The 16647-nt window shown below is 40.5% G+C and overlaps 1 protein-coding gene across 1 annotated transcript in view; it reads right to left on the reverse strand.

The window, feature by feature from the left end:
- aff2 (AF4/FMR2 family, member 2) overlaps positions 1-16647 on the reverse strand; it is a 226209-nt gene that overhangs the window by 132501 nt on the left and 77061 nt on the right. Inside the window, exons 3-4 of the mRNA XM_026330408.1 lie at positions 9678-10341; positions 8505-8917 (exon numbers count right to left, since the gene is read on the reverse strand). Of these exons, the coding sequence (XP_026186193.1) occupies positions 8505-8917; positions 9678-10341 (1077 nt within the window). The remainder of the gene's footprint in view (positions 1-8504; positions 8918-9677; positions 10342-16647) is intronic.

Below are 16647 nucleotides of genomic sequence, written 5' to 3' on the forward strand. Positions count from 1 at the left end.
AGGTATGAAGGAGCTTGATAATGAAGGGATTTGTATTTGAGAAGAAGGATTTTAAATTCTATTCTGTATTTTACAGGGAGCCTATGAAGAGAAGCTAATATAGGAGAAATATGATCTCTCTTGCTAGTTTCTGTGAGGACTCTGGCTGCAGCATTCTGGATTAACTGGAGGCTTTTTATGGAGATACTGAGACATCCAGATAGTAATGAGTTACAGTAATCTAGCCTTGAGGTAACAAATGCATGGACTAGTTTTTCTGCATCATTTTGAGACAGGATGTTCCTAATTTTGTAAATGTTGCGCAGGTGAAAGAATGCAGTTCTAGAGATTTGATTTATGTGTGAGTTAAAGGACATGTCCTGGTCAAAAATAACTCCAAGGTTTTTTACAGTAGTGCTAGAGGCCAGGGTTATGCCATCTAGAGTAGCTATAATTTGAGAAAAGTTATTTCTGAGATTTTTTGGCCCAAATATAATGACTTCTGTTTTCTCCGAGTTTAAAAGTAGAAAGTTACTGGTCATCCAGGCCTTTATGTCAGTTAGACAGGCTTGAAGTCTGGTTAACTGGTTTGTGTTAACAGGTTCAATAGATAGATATAACTGAGTGTCATCTGCATAGCAGTGGTAATTAATAGAGTGCTTCCTAATGACATAGCCTAAAGGAAGCATGTACAGGGTGAACAGAATCAGTCCTAGCACAGAGCCTTGTGGAACTCCATAACTAACTTTTGTTCATGTGGAAGGTTCATCATGGACATGAACAAACTGGAATCTGTCCCATAAGTAGGATTGGAACTATTTTAACGCTGTTCCTCTGATACCAGTCACATGCTCCAGTCTCTGTAATAAGATGCCTCCCACACTTAACCCTCTGGGGTCTGAGGTGGTTTTGGGGGCCTGGACAAATTTTGACATGTCCTGACATTTGTGCTTTTTCCAGTGTCTTTTAAACATATTAATGTCTAAAGTCTGATAACACTGTAATCAGCACAAAATTGGCTACAATAATATGTGAGCAGCAAGTTTATACATGATTGTGTTTTTGAGAAAAAAGTGTTTATGCATGGTTAGTGAAAAACTGCAATTTTTTACTCACTGAAATAAGACCATAAAACACAAACAGAACATTGGTTCACAAGACTTTGGAGACCTGCATGTTGTAGGCTAAAGTGTTTACTTCAGAGTGCTGTGAATGTCATCTTGTTCACACATTCACAGTAAACAATACACTGATTTAAATTTTCTAAGACACTTTTTGTCCAGAAAGGCCAAAAAAAATTTATTTAAAAATGTATTTAAAAAAAGCACAACATTTTGTTGTTATTATGATGGTATACCACTAAAACTAGACCTTTTATCTGTACGATCAGAATTGATGGAATAATTTAAGTTTGTTTCGGCCTTATCAGGAAAAGATGCGTCAAAACGTGCCGGCGCGTGCGTCGACCCCAGAGGGTTAAAGTACCATGTTATTCCAATACACAACTTCGCTCTCAGAGTGCAGGTCTACTTGTGGTTCCCTGAGTTTCCAAAAGCAGAATGGGAGGCAGAGCCTTTAGCTATCAAGCTTTCCTGTGGAACCAGCTCCCAGTCTGGGTTCAGGAGGCAGACACTCTCTGTACTTTTAAGGCTAGATTAAAACCTTCCTCTTTGACAAAGTGTATAGTTAGGGCTGGCTTCAGGTAACCCTGAACCATCCCTTAGTTATGCTGCTATAGGCCTAGACTGTGCGAGGACCATCGGTGCACTGAGCTCCCCTACACTAACCCTAACACCCCCCCCCCGTATATTCCACCACTAACCTTGTGCGCTCTCTCTCCCCCCTAGTTTGTGCTCTCTCCCTCTCTCCCTCTCTCCCTCTCTCTGTACCTTCTGCAGGTGTCCCTGGTCCTGGAGCTGTATATCGCTGATGTGCAGTTACTGGCCCCACCAACCTGCAGTGTCTATTTGTTGTTTATTGTTGCTGTTCTTTTCTCTCTGCTCTATCCACTCACCCCAACCGGTCGAGGCAGATGGCTGCCCAAACTGAGCCCAGTTCTGCTGAGGTTTTTTCTTCCTTTAAAGGGAGTTTTTCCTCTCCACTGTCGCCAAGTGTTTGCTCATAAGGGATTTGTTGGGTTTTTTGTTTTTGTAAAGTGCCTTGAGATGATTTGTATTGTGATTTGGCACTATACAAATAAAACTGAATTGAATTGAATATCTCAAAGTGGATCAATACAGAGTAACACCATGTGCCTCTCTATAAAACTGCTGACAACTACAGGAAATGTTTGTTATTGTATGTATGTGTGTGTGGCCAGAGGTGGATTTAAGTCTACTGTAACAGTTAGAAAAAGATAAATAGTGTTATCACTCTTCTTCTCCCTCCCTCACTCATACACGCCAACTCGGGTCTAAAGACTCCAATCAATAATTCTATAGTGCTAACGCAAACCTTCAGTGGTTAAAAGGCTTATTGCACGCCCACAATCACACATGCACACAGACACACTCACACAATGACTCAACACGCAACAACAGAACTGTGAGCCAAATATTGAATATTTCAAACTCATTCATGGCACCTGAACTAATTTGAAAACAATTACATACAAAATTAATCATGCTCATTCACCCCACAGGCATTTCTTTTATTGGTATTGCATTCACCGGACACATTTAGGGATAGCACAGTTACTTTGTGTTACTAAACCATCAGTTTAGCAGATTTACCAATCAAAGGGTAAAATGTGACACTTAAAAGCTTTGTTTGCTGACAGAAAATGAACAGTGAGATTCTCACAGACACATTTGGTTCAATCTTCTGATTTGTTGCTATTTGCTGTTTAAGCAGCAGAAAACATCCAATAACATCATCTGACCGGAACAAATACAGCGATGATAAAGTGCTGTAATCATTCTATCATTGTTTTCCTCTATCCATAATTCTCTCCACCTTGCCCCCTCCACTTCTCCTCATCAGTCTCCCCTTTTCCTCTCTTATCCCTCCTCCCCCTGGTCAATATTGAGTTTACATTTCCCTTCCAATAAACTCTCATCAGAATAAATAGTAATGAGCAGTAGTAGAGTAGTGAAACCTAAACAGTAAGACAGTGGAGCTTCCATGGATGTGTGGGTGAAATAAAGTGAAAGAAAACACTTATGGTCATGAATGTAGTTGCTCTCCATGACAAAGTGTTGAAAGTAAAGTATATTTTAATTTCCTCCCTCTCTCCTATTTCTTTTGCTTTCTCCTTCTCGATGCCATATGCTCAATGCTCCATCTCAGGCTCATTTGGAGCGCCACACAGACGCACACGCTGAAAAACACACACAAGCGCTATCAAAGCGCAGGAACAGCTGGCTTGCTCGATATGGATGACTACTCGCCTGTCTACTTTCACACAGCACACACACTCATACCCACACACACCCATCATCAAGCCTGGTGTTTCTTGCTGTTTTGAAAAGGAAAGTGAGTGAGAGAGAGAGCGATAAAGAGGGAGAGAGAGACAGTAGGTCAGAAAGTTAAGTAGACTGAGTCAGAGAGAGACTTGTGGAGGAGTTTGGTTACTGTCAGATTCATCTGACATAACAATTAGCCAAATGTGTGACTACAGAACAGAGTACTGGATATGAACAACAGAACATTCCTGATCTAAAAAAAAAAAACCAGACACTCAAACCCACATTATCAGAAGTCACAGTATTGGTCATTGTTCAACATCTCAACCAGAAAGTCATGAATACATTTTAGATTCTGCTAAGAGTGATCTAAATCTTAACTACTTGTAAGTTAAAAGAGATATACTAAGGCACATTTATTTAATAAACAATGTTTTCATATCATATATTTAGATTATGCTTGGTCAAACATAAATAAAATGTAAAATAAATAATAAGGCTAAAATGACAGCAGGTCAGCTGAGCAGGAAAAAGGTGCAATTTTCCTTTAAACTTTCTAAAACTAAAAGGGTAGTGAAAAAATACTTGTTTGCACTGGAGAAATTCTTTCAATCAAATTACTCTGATTGCTTTTAACTTGAAAAACAGCCAAACAAACACAAACAGCCTCTGAACTACTTATGTTTAATAAAAAACTACATATTTCTAAATTAAACTAATCCATTTTTAGCTTGTTCAAAATTGTGTTATTAACCCTATAATACCCTAAATATTATAATATTAAATATTATAAATAATAAAACCCTATAATAGATTGTAATGAAACTTAGTAATGTCACAGCGGGAGCTTCAATCATCCCCCAGAAGCAAAACCCCTGTTGCATCACTGACTGCGCTGTGGCCAAAAATACTGACAATTTCCATGCATGAATGCAAATTTCTTACTTTACTGTGACTTCTATTCAACTAACTATTCACTGAGAGAGATTATTAAATCAAACCAGCATATTATCATGACATTTCACTATTTCAGTAAAATACTGGTTTTAGGAGGAGTTACTGTACATGCCGCAATTCCTATTTTCAGTCAAATCTATTTGCACAATTATACATCTATGGTACAGGTTTTCTTCTGTCACTGCACCTGGCTGTGATCCAAGCACATGGATTCACTTCCCCTAAAACAACAAATAATACTGTTTATTCAGTGAACTATAGAAGTGTCACTGGGCTAATTCTTGCATTCAGCTCTGAATTTAATTTTTTATTTAATTTACAGTGGGTACGGAAAGTATTCAGACCCCTTTAAATTTTTCACTCTTTGTGTCATTGCAGCCATTTGCCAAAATCAAAAAAGTTCATTTTATTTCTCATTAATGTACACTCAGCACCCCATCTTGACAGAAAAAAAACAGAAATGTAGAAATTTTTGCAAATTTATTAAAAAAGAAAAACTGAAATATCACATGGTCATAAGTATTCAGACCCTGTGCTCAGTATTGAGTAGAAGCACCCTTTTGAGCTAGTACAGCCATGAGTCTTCGTGGGAATGATAAGTTTTGATAAGTTGATAAGGGAAGTTTTTCACACCTGGATTTGGGGATCCTCTGCCATTCTTCCTTGCAGATCATCTCCAGTTCTGTCAGGTTGGATGGTGAACGTTGGTGGACAGCCATTTTCAGGTCTCTCCAGAGATGCTCAATTGGGTTTAGGTCAGGGCTCTGGCTGGGCCAGTCAAGAACGGTCACAGAGTTGTTCCGATATCTTCCAGGATATTTCTGTACTTGGCCACATTCATCTTTCCTTCAATTGCAACCAGTCGTCCTGTCCATGCAGCTGAATAACACCCCCACAACATGATGCTCCCACCACCATGTTTCACTGTAGGGATTGTATTGGGCAGGTGATGAGCAGTGCCTGGTTTTCTCCACACACACCGCTTAGAATTAACGCCAAAAAGTTCAATCTTGGTCTCATCAGACCAGAGAATCTTATTTCTCATGGTCTGGGAGTCCTTCATGTGTTTTTTGGCAAACTCTATGCAGCCTTTCATGTGTCTTGCACTGTGGAGAGGCTTCCGTCGGGCCACTCTGCCATAAAGCCCCGACTGGTGGAGGGCTGCAGTGATAGTTGACTTTGTGGAACTTTCTCCCATCTCTCTACTGGCTGTAGTGGCCAGTAGCGAGGGCCAGTGGCCAGTGGTCTCTACTGGCATGTAGTGTGACGGTGCATGTAGTGGCTGAGGACTGTCCTCAGTCACTACATGCACCGACCTTAGTGCAGCATTCGACACCATTGACCACAACATCTTATTACAGAGACTGGAGCATGTGATTGGTATCAGAGGAACAGCGTTAAAGTGGTTCCAATCCTATTTATCGGACAGATTCCAGTTTGTTCATGTCCATGATGAACCTTCCACACGAACAAAAGTTAGTTATGGAGTTCCACAAGGCTCCGTGCTAGGACCGATTCTGTTCACCCTGTATGTGCTTCCTTTAGGCTATGTCATTAGGAAGCACTCTATTAATTACCACTGCTATGCAGATGACACTCAGTTATATCTATCTATTAAACCTGTTAACACAAACCAGTTAACCAGACTTCAAGCCTGTCTAACTGACATAAAGGCCTGGATGACCAGTAACTTTCTACTTTTAAACTCGGAGAAAACAGAAGTCATTATATTTGGGCCAAAAAATCTCAGAAATAACTTTTCTCAAATTATAGCTACTCTAGATGGCATAACCCTGGCCTCTAGCACTACTGTAAAAAACCTTGGAGTTATTTTTGACCAGGACATGTCCTTTAACTCACACATAAAACAAATCTCTAGAACTGCATTCTTTCACCTGCACAACATTTCCAAAATTAGGAACATCCTGTCTCAAAATGATGCAGAAAAACTAGTCCATGCATTTGTTACCTCAAGGCTAGATTACTGTAACTCATTACTATCTGGATGTCCCAATATCTCCATAAAAAGCCTCCAATTAATCCAGAATGCCACAGCCAGAGTCCTGACAGGAACTAGCAAGAGAGATCATATTTCTCCTATATTGGCTTCTCTTCATTGGCTCCCTGTAACATATAGAATAGAATTTAAAATCCTTCTTCTCACATACAAATCCCTTCATAATCAAGCTCCTTCATACCTTAAAGACCTCATAGTACCATATTATCCCAATAGACCACTTCGCTCTCAGAGTGCAGGTCTACTTGTGGTTCCCAGAGTTTCCAAAAGCAGAATGGGAGGCAGAGCCTTTAGTTATCAAGCTCCTCTCCTATGGAACCAGCTCCGAGCCTGGGTTCAGGAGGCAGACACTGTCTGTACTTTTAAGGCTAGACTTAAAACCTTCCTCTTTGACAAAGCATGGGCTGGCTTCAGACAACCCTGAACCATCCCTTAGTTATGCTGCTATAGGTCTAGACTGCCCGAGGACCATCGGTGCACTGAGCTCCCCTACCCTTCTGTGGACCCACCACCCGCAGGAGGATCCATAAGGGGCCGGTGCATAGTAGATCGGGCAGTGGTCGAGGACGGGTTATCGGGGCATCGGCAGCAGTAATGCGGTCGGTGTACCGGTTCGTTGTGGTGAAGAAGGAGCTGAGCCGGAAGGCGAAGCTCTCGATTTACCGGTCAATCTACGTTCCTACTCTCACCTATAGTCATGACCTATGGTCAATGAGCTCTGGGTCATGACCGAAAGAACGAGATCGCGGATACAAGCGGCTGAAATGAGCTTCCTCCGCAGGGTGGCCGGGCGCTCCCTTAGAGATAAGGTGAGGAGCTCGGTCACCCGGGAGGAGCTTGGAGTAGAGCCGCTGCTCCTCCACATCGAGAGGAGTCAGTTGAGGTGGCTCGGGCATCTGTTTCGGATGCCTCCTGGGCGCCTTCCTGGGGAGGTGTTCCGGGCATGTCCCACCGGGAGGAGGCCCCGGGGAAGACCCAGGACACGCTGGAGGGACTATGTCTCCTGGCTACCCTGGGAGCGCCTCAGTGTCCCCCCGAAAGAGCTGGAGGAAGTGTCCAGGGAGAAGGAAGTCTGGGTATCCCTGATTCGGCTACTGCCCCCGCGATCCGGCCCCGGATAAGCGGTAGAAGATGGATGGATGGATGGATGGATTATGGAGGCCACTGTGCTCTTAGGAACCTTGGCCAGATCTGTGCCTTGCCACAATTCTGTCTCTGAGCTCCTTGGGCAGTTTCTTCGACCTCATGATTCTCATTTGCTCTGACATGCACTGGGAGCTGTAAGGTCTTATATAGACAGGTGTGTGCCTTTCCTAATCAAGTACAATCAGTTTAATTAAACACAGCTGGACTCCAATGAAGGAGCAGAACCATCTCAAGGAGGATCAGAAGAAATGGACAGCATGTGAGTTAAATATGAGTGTCACTGCAAAGGGTCTGAATACTTATGACCTACATTTCTACATTTCTACATTTCTGTTTTTTTCTGTCAAGATGGGGTGCTGAGTGTACATTAATGAGAAATAAAATGAACTTTTTTGATTTTGGCAAATGGCGGCAATGACACAGAGTGAAAAATTTAAAGGGGTCTGAATACTTTCCGTACCCACTGTAATTCATATTGATTTTCCAATATCACTTTTAGAACAAATCTGTTTTTAAAAGGTTTATAAATTTCACAATGACAATAGTTAAAAGTTTTTAAGAAGTTTCTCTTTACAAAAACTTTTGCTATTCACTCACTGCTAGAGCCTGCTTAGTGTTAGCTTTCAAATGGTGTATAGCATGACGCACTAGCATCAAATTATTAATTATGTTCAATTCAAAGCATTGTTCATGACATTTTTTAGTCTTGCACCTTTAGCTTATTTTTGATATGTGGCCCTTTAACTGCTTATTGTTTCAATTGTGTTTTGTTGAGCTTTTAGCGGGCTTTCTGCTGGTTATGTGGATATATAGCATGTGTATATTGCTATAAACGTCAAAGTCTAGTATCGTAAAAGGAAAGACGCAGCCGGGCTGTTCTCCTGTGCTGGTTGAGTAGGTTAAGATATCATAACCACTGGTGTTAAATAATGCTTTGACAAAAATCTATACACCATTTAGCAATAAGATGTGTAACTAAGTCACAACAGTTGTTGTCTTACCTCTCCTGTGTGGTTGAAAGTCAGTTTTGGCAGCTTATTCTTCACATTTCCAGAGTTTCCACCATACACCTGACTGTTGTTGAATCCTTCAGTGGCCACTAAAGAGGGTTTAAGCTGGGGAGAGTCACTAGGTGCCTGGTCCTGGCCGTCCATTGGTCGAACATACGCTGTGGGTTTCTGCTGCACTGCAATTGATTTCCCTGATAGGCTACCAGGTGGGAAGGTGGGCGTGGTCAGGCCATGAGTGGGCGTGGTCAGAACTGATGTTGATGCTAGCGGGGAGGAGGAAGTCGAGAGGTGAGAACCTGTCTCATTTTCAAAAGGGGACGATTTAAAATGTCCACCATTTTCTGTGTTAGTGGAAGACTTAAAATGGCCACCATCAATGGTAGAAGATCGAAAATTGCCACCATCTGTGAAAAGAGAGGAAAAAGAGAAGAAAACCAAAGGGAAGTTCAAAAACCACCAAAGCAACACCTGTACAATATTGCTCTGCTCTGTACTGACAAAATTTAATGAAGGTTGAAAGCCAAAAAATCCTTCTCCCAGATGGTTGAAACCAATCATAATCAAAACAATTTATTTGTTGCTGGGTGGTTTTCAAATCAACCACAAGGGTTGTGGTGCAGCAACATGCTAGCATCAAATAATTGTGGTTACCATCTAATGCAGATGTTGATTTTCATAAAGCCTGCCTAAAAGGTGATAGAGTCTGTTTTATATGGAAATTATTTATCTGTATTCATAGTGGAGCTCTAGAAAATACAAAGATTATTCACGAATCGATAATGCAATGTAGTTAATGTAATTTAGTTACTAATTAATTTATGTTTTGTTGTAAAGTATTTGTTTGAGAATCGAATAACTAGAGGTTTTCCTGTTTTTATCCATTTTGCCAACATTGCATGAATGTTTCATTAGCTTAACTTTCATATGGTGAACAGGAGAAACAGCCAGTCCAGTGCTGTCCACATCCATAGCTAATGTGAGATATAGCATATGAATTAGTAACATTTAGAGTGCTGGTTGGCTGACTTTTTTTAATATGACTTGTCTCTTCCCTTTCTGCTCACATCAGTGTTTTTGTTTTGTTATGCTAAGTTACAGTGACTAGTTTTGTAATTGATGCACATAAGACTCTTGAGACTGAAAGCAAAAAGCATATTTCCCTACCTGGGAGAGAAAGTGCCTTGGAGGGGTGGGAAGAGTGTCTTCTAGAAGAGGAAGAACAGGAAGAAGAGGATGAAGAGGAGGAAGAAGGGCTTGAATCTCCTTTTAACCCCAGTTCATCTTTCAGTGAGCTAAACAGGCCTTCATGTCTTTGCATTTGCTGTTCCTCTAGTAAAGACATTTTCACTCTGCTACTTGTGGTTCCTCCTGTGACCTGCCCCTGCCCGTTCTGTCCTAACCCCAGAACCAGGGCTGGCCCTTGAGTACTCTGTCCATGGCCTCCCCTTGACCAATCCATGGAGCTTCTGGACTTTCTTGAATTCTGATGTGGGATTGTGGTCGTGCTGGACGACAATGTGGTTGAAGCAGGAGGTTGCATGGAAGTCAAAGACAAAGGCATATTTCCAATTCTTTTGTCTCCAGCTCCCTCTGCTCCTCGACCTCCACCTGTTCCTCCACTCAAGGTTTCATTAAAAAGCTGGGGGTCCATGGTGGGCCTATCTGTAGTTGAAGTGGTCGGTGTTTGGAGGTTGCTGTTTGTGCTGCTGCTTTTAGGGATTCCCACCAAGTGGCTTTGGTTGGAATGGCTGGTTAAAAGGTCTTTCATTTCTTCGTAGGAGCCAAGTGTGTTCTGGACACGACTGGCCAACGCATCACCTTTATTAGTCTGAAAGAAGAAAGAGAAAATGAAAAGAGAAGGGAGGGAGAGACAGAGGAGAATTAAATTTTCCATTTTTCCACACTTGACTCTTTATTCATCCTGAGAGGAACAGTGAGAGATGGATAGGGTGACCATTGACCAAACATCAAGACGAGATGATTAATTAAGCACATGCCACCATTAAGAGGGTTTACTCCAGACTGAAGCAGTAAAATTAATGAGGTAGGATTCATTATTACCCTTATTCTCAAACAATCATCACTTGGAGAACAGTGCAGGTCTTATTAATATATGAAGCGGGTGCACATTCAGCTGCTATGTGATAATGCTGAAATATCTCTCAGAATAGCTTGTGTCAGTCATTGACAGCTTCTTTAATGGTGAAACTATATGACTTGATCATTTAGCAGTTTTAAAAGGACAGGAGCAATCAGCAGTGGTCTCAGAAGTTCTATATTTGAAACCATATTCTTACAAAAAGAGACAAGGACAAAATGAGGACCAGTACATATTTATGCCATTTCATTTATACCTGTGCAACAAAATCTGTTACCCCGAGCTAATGTTTGAATTATTCAAGAGCTACAGGCTATAATTTAATCATGATGTTTCAACACGAATTAAGGACAAATGATGAACAATGAAACACTGAATAAGATCACTGTGAAATGTGGCCCTGTAATTTTATTCTACATATTATATTATTCTTCAGTTCAAGATATTTTTCATAGCCATATAGAAAAAGTAGCAGACAACCTGTGCTCTGCTAATCACCCCTGTGGAGTGATAATGCCCAATAAAGCTACAGCAGGCTTGGGTGAAATGTATGAGAAAGAGCAAGAGCCTTCATGTAATTTTCAAAATTGCATGAAATTGCCTGTATTTAGAGAGGTTAATGAATTCATGAATAATGAATTTATGTTCATAGGCAGTAGGATATTAATAATTTTAGGTAATATTTTCCAAGGACTTCCACTCAATAACACACACATACAGCGATTGTAGCTGAATTTAAAACCAATCATGTAGATCTGTTTGAGTCTGTCATCAACAATTATCACACTACATTTATTTTCAGTCATTGTAAGTAAAATTAAGCACATATCTATTTCATGGTTTGTCAGCTCAAAGACAAAGACAAGAATTCACAAATATTATGCTTATGGCTTTTTTATCAGCAAAACACAAATCTTGCTTTTGTGTGTCTGTGCATGTGTGCTTCTGTTTTTCCTATGCAAACAGCATCAGTCAATAAACAAATTATACTGTAATAACCATCCATGGAGAGGTCTTATTGCTGAGGAGGGAATTGTGTGTGCGTTAGTGTATGTGTAGACACTTCACAACCTTACAAATTAGTATAGTAACACCACGTGAGTATTTGCTCTAATGGAGGGCAATGTAAGCGTAATGGTAAGCTTAATTGCTAGATTTTGTTATCATTGAAAAAATCCTTCATTTCACGTGTTTCCATACACAAACCATAACTGAGGCAGACGGGAATGTGATCCATTTTGCAAGTATTTTCTCAAATTTTCTAATTGATTGACTACATTTTTAAGCCTTACTGTTACATGTCAGTGGTGGTGCTGGAGAGAAGGAGGGAAGAAGGGGAGGTAGGACAAAACAAACAAAAACAAGATTTTATTTCTCCAGGGATAACCAGGGCAAGGAAAAATACAAAAAGCACAGCCGAATCAAATGGGAAACTGAAAATCACCGAATGAAACGAGAAACTCAAGAAAAACCGAATGAAACGGTAGCATACTATACAAAACATTTGCAATGACACTCCTGTACCATATGTAATAATGCTTCTACAAACACAAAGAAACCAGGGAAGTATAAATAGGGAGAAACCAAACGTTAATGGACAACAGGTGAAACTAATTCAGTTAATTTGTGTGAAGCTGCCGGGTACCAGTGCAGGGGAAAGAGGAAGTCTTTTCAAAGTAAAAGGTCTCCGACAGGAAGTCCCAAAGGGGAACATGACACATACTCACACTGGACGGCAGTTCCTTAGGGACCATATGCAGTCTAAGTAATCCAGCTTGTCATATACATCTTGCTTTCAATGCATATATGCAACAATGGAGAGTTTTGTTTCATTAATTTATCGGCTAAAACATGAATCTCTGCTGTACTGCTCAAGCACTATTTTTCACATCCATCAGAATCAATGGCCAGATGAATCTACCAAATTAGCACCTGTTTCTAAAGCTCAGACTAATAATTTCCACTGTAACCTGCAGCCTTCTTACCCTGGAAGAGAAAGATGTCAAAATATGGAATATAATTTGTAGACCAGACAATTAAATAATAAAACATAGAGGTCGAGTCAAAGGCTTGCAGGGGCCTACACTCTTTGAACAGCCTTGCAGCTGTGCACAGATATTCCCTTTTCAAGGTTCTGAGTTCCAACCAGACTGGCCAAAGTCACAGCTGTCATTGAATATGGGAACTTGATTTTGTTTTACTAATCCTCTCACACTGCGTCTTCAAGCTAGTATTAGCCTCTGGAAGATGTCTGACTAATAGATTATCAAGCTCTTGATTCGTGCATTAGATGAGACAGTGGATGCAACAAGCCTGTAGGTGAAGGACTGGGTGGAGCGTAACCAAGCAAGGAGAGGGAGGCATGGGGGGACCAGAGAGATTTCCTCCAAAGTCTCTTGCTAGCACCAGCTTCAGAACACATATTCTAGCTTTAACACATTAGGGACATGTTGGATTTGCACATGACAAAGAACACACATTGAAACAGTATCTATGCTATTATAACAAATTATAGACAGACCACGGGTAGTGATATTCCTGGGTCCTTGTGGCTCTGCAGTTTACACACTTTCTTTTAATCTAAGTGGTTCAAAGCAACATTCATTTCCTTTATCCCATGCCTGTAACTCTGCCCAACACGATGTGTTCCTTCAATTCACTCTATCATTTATTTTACACTCTAATAAAGCATAAAAGCATAAAAATACCAAAAAATTAAACAGGGCAGAGAATAAAGCCTTATTTACAAGAAAGGAGAGAATTGCATTCAAATAATCTGAACAGATGTAATTTCTGTGTGTACGCATGTACACAAACACTACACACCATGGCGAGCCACAGTTAGCTGTGAATAAATTAGCCCATTTCTTCTTCTCCATCTCAGGCTCATGAATAAAAGATCTGGTGGCTAAAGAGGAACAGAAAACACATTTACAGAAGGGCAAAATGGAAAACAGAGGAGAAGTACTGGATGAATACCTGTGTGTGCCTGTAACTGGGTATGTGTGTGAATAGGTCTTCCCAAATAGCTACTAACAGCATAACGCTCTTTAACAGGATTAGAAGAGGGATTAGCTAATAGCTGAGAGTGCATATGGGAGAGAGGAAGAGAGAAAGAGGCAGAGTGTGATGGACATATGATATATATACCAGTACAGAGAAAAAACAGACAGATGGTTAGAAAAAAAAAAGAACAAAAGAAAAAAAGACAAAAAAATCAATGAAGAGATTGGGCCAGAATGATAAAAATTCTATAAATCCTATGTGATAATGAAAAAGAGCTGATATAGATCTCAAAAGGAACAAGTTCAGTCAGAACCTACACAGAGACTCAGAAAGTGCAGTGAGGGGTATACAGGCCCTAGGTAAATCCACAGAATTGTATGAAGTAAAGCAAAAACTTAGTGTGGCAAATAAATCAGCAGATGAAAGTAGGACGGCGTGCCAAAGCTGTTTTTCAAGTTTAGCAGCAGTGAGAGATAAACTGAAGAAGTGCAAGGAAGAAAAAGATTAGTTGGAAAATAAACATGTTATCCCTGTTAATGATGCAGTCACTCCTACGGGCCAGTTACTGCTATCTAATTTATTCTACCTTCAGTTATAATTCCTGTGATAAGTTAATGATTAGAATTAATGAGACATAAAAATCTTCAAACTTTACTTCAGGAAGGTGCTGGTCAGATGCTGCATAATGTGAAAGCATCACTCCTGTATTCGTAGAGATTACATCCATATGTGACAATTCTGCATCTCATAATTCAGTGTTTTCTATAGAGAGGCCAAAAGAGCGGGGTGAAGGTTGGACACTGGATGTCATATAGCAGGTCCAAAACAAGTAAACAATGTTGTTATTTGGATCAAATCACTGTCATTGTTTAAGCAGCTAAGAGATGCCAAAATGCATCATCCCCTCAAGTGTCATTAACAGCATCAGCACTCTTTGAAGTATCACCCATCAAGCAGCTCAATCCACAGTCATCCTTGCTCTCTCATTACCACACACACACACACACACACACACACACACACACACACACATCTTGACCTCACCTTAGCACCATTAATTAGTTGGACACAATTAGTTGGAGTATGAAGGCACCTTGGATTAAATTCATTATCAGAAAAGCCTCTCATGTGCTTCCACTGCCCCTGAACCTGAAGCAGCGTCTTAGTGAGAAGTCCTTGTGTCCTCTGTTTTCAGACACAGCAGCAGTTAAACACATTCTGTCAAGATTCAAAGCCAGTTTGTCCCAAGGTTGATACACTTGGCAGCATAACCAAGTGTTGAAGTGCCTGGCAGTAGAAAATGAGAGTTAACAAACCGAAATCAATTTTATACACAGGGGCGGGAGAGTGGCCATGGACTTCATGCATAGATAGTTCTTTTTCAGCTAAAGAAACAAAATGATAGCACCTCAGAACAGAACAGACCTGGACCTTATGCTCAAGGATATTACACTCTTTGGCTCAGGGGACCAGTACGTGGAAAATTATAATTATCCATAAGCCTTCATCAGTTTTATCATCAGCATAAACAGCATTACAGTGCAATATAGTACAAAAACTGTTTGGATAAAGGTTGGTAAGCAATAGCAATCCCTTTCAATTTATTGCTTGCACAAGGCAAAATGGTTTCACATGAGCCTAAATCATGAAGCGTGGCCCTGTTACAGGAGAGCGGGCCATCCTTACTGATTAAGATGTCGTAAATTCACTCCATTTACCCAAATTAAATTCTGATGTCAGATATGTCCACTTCTCCTCCCGCGGAGATCAATCAAACCTTAACAGCAAAATATAAAACTGTCTCCTTAACAGCAATGAGAGAACACTGTGTGTATAGAAAACAGCACCAGGTGTTAAGAATCACACCTCAGCCTGACTGTAATGAAGAGTGAGTTCAGTTTACTGACTGTAGCTTGGCCTGCATTAGTGAGTGTTTCATTCCTTTAAACAGTTCGCTAGTTGCATTTTGATTTGGTGGTTTGGTAGGTGCATTTTTTGGCAAATGCACCTTTTGAGAAACAGATGAAAAGGCCATAATGTATGGTGCTGTAGTACAGAGGTGAATAGTCTTAGGATGGAAGCTAACATTAGCACAGCTCTACAACATGCTTACTTTTTAGAAATCAGGGCAGCCGATAGCCGATATATGATGCCGATTCTTTTGGCTGATTTGTTTGGCCAATTTTAATTTTCCCCCTTGATCTCACAAGGAATAGAAAGTGATTTCATTGCTTGAATTAAACATTTATTGAGGATTGATTTATTACAGGGTACCTGTCACAATCCTTATGTTTGTTGACAGACACTGCTATAATTCAAAGGGCTATAGTCTAAGAATATGCGTAAACAAATCATATGTGCAACAAGTCATTTGCATGTGAAAATAGAAACGCACGCAGTTCAGACAAAACTTAGGCTAAAACGTGCACATTAACTTTCTTCATTAAAAGTGTATTTTTTGGTGGGAGCATCGTGCCCGTGTTGTGTGTCGGACGCACAGGCACATTTATTGTGGAAAGTTATCCTGCATGTTTTAGCAAGAATATTCGTCTGAATTTCACGCGTTTCTACTTTCAGATTTGTTGCACACATGACAGTCAGCGTCAATTCTAATATGCTACCATGTAATTACGCATTGGAAACGAATGGTTTTCCCCTGCCATCATTAGCTGAAGTCGTGTGTGTAAAATGTAAAGAGGGCACGGCTACAGTGTGTGCGTTGCTCTGTCTCTCAACGCTTAGCTGGTAGCAGATGTGCCTGCCTATAAATCGGCCTAATGTGCAGCGAAATGGGCCGATGTCGATTAATTAAAATGTGCAAAAAAACGGCCGATTAATCGGCTCGGTCGACCTCTAATGCTTACCTACACCACTTAAGACCACTAATTCTTTAAGCATTTTGCATCTTATTCATTCAATAATAAATACTGTTTGTGGTGTAGTAATGTTATGGAGCTATTTCTTGACAAAGTGTCAGCCTATTTTATGTTAGGCTCATTGCCTCTGGCTCACTTAGCACACAGCCACAAG

This window comes from Mastacembelus armatus, chromosome 10, assembly GCF_900324485.2.
Source record: "Mastacembelus armatus chromosome 10, fMasArm1.2, whole genome shotgun sequence".
In the NCBI taxonomy this organism is placed as follows: Eukaryota; Metazoa; Chordata; class Actinopteri; order Synbranchiformes; family Mastacembelidae; genus Mastacembelus; species Mastacembelus armatus.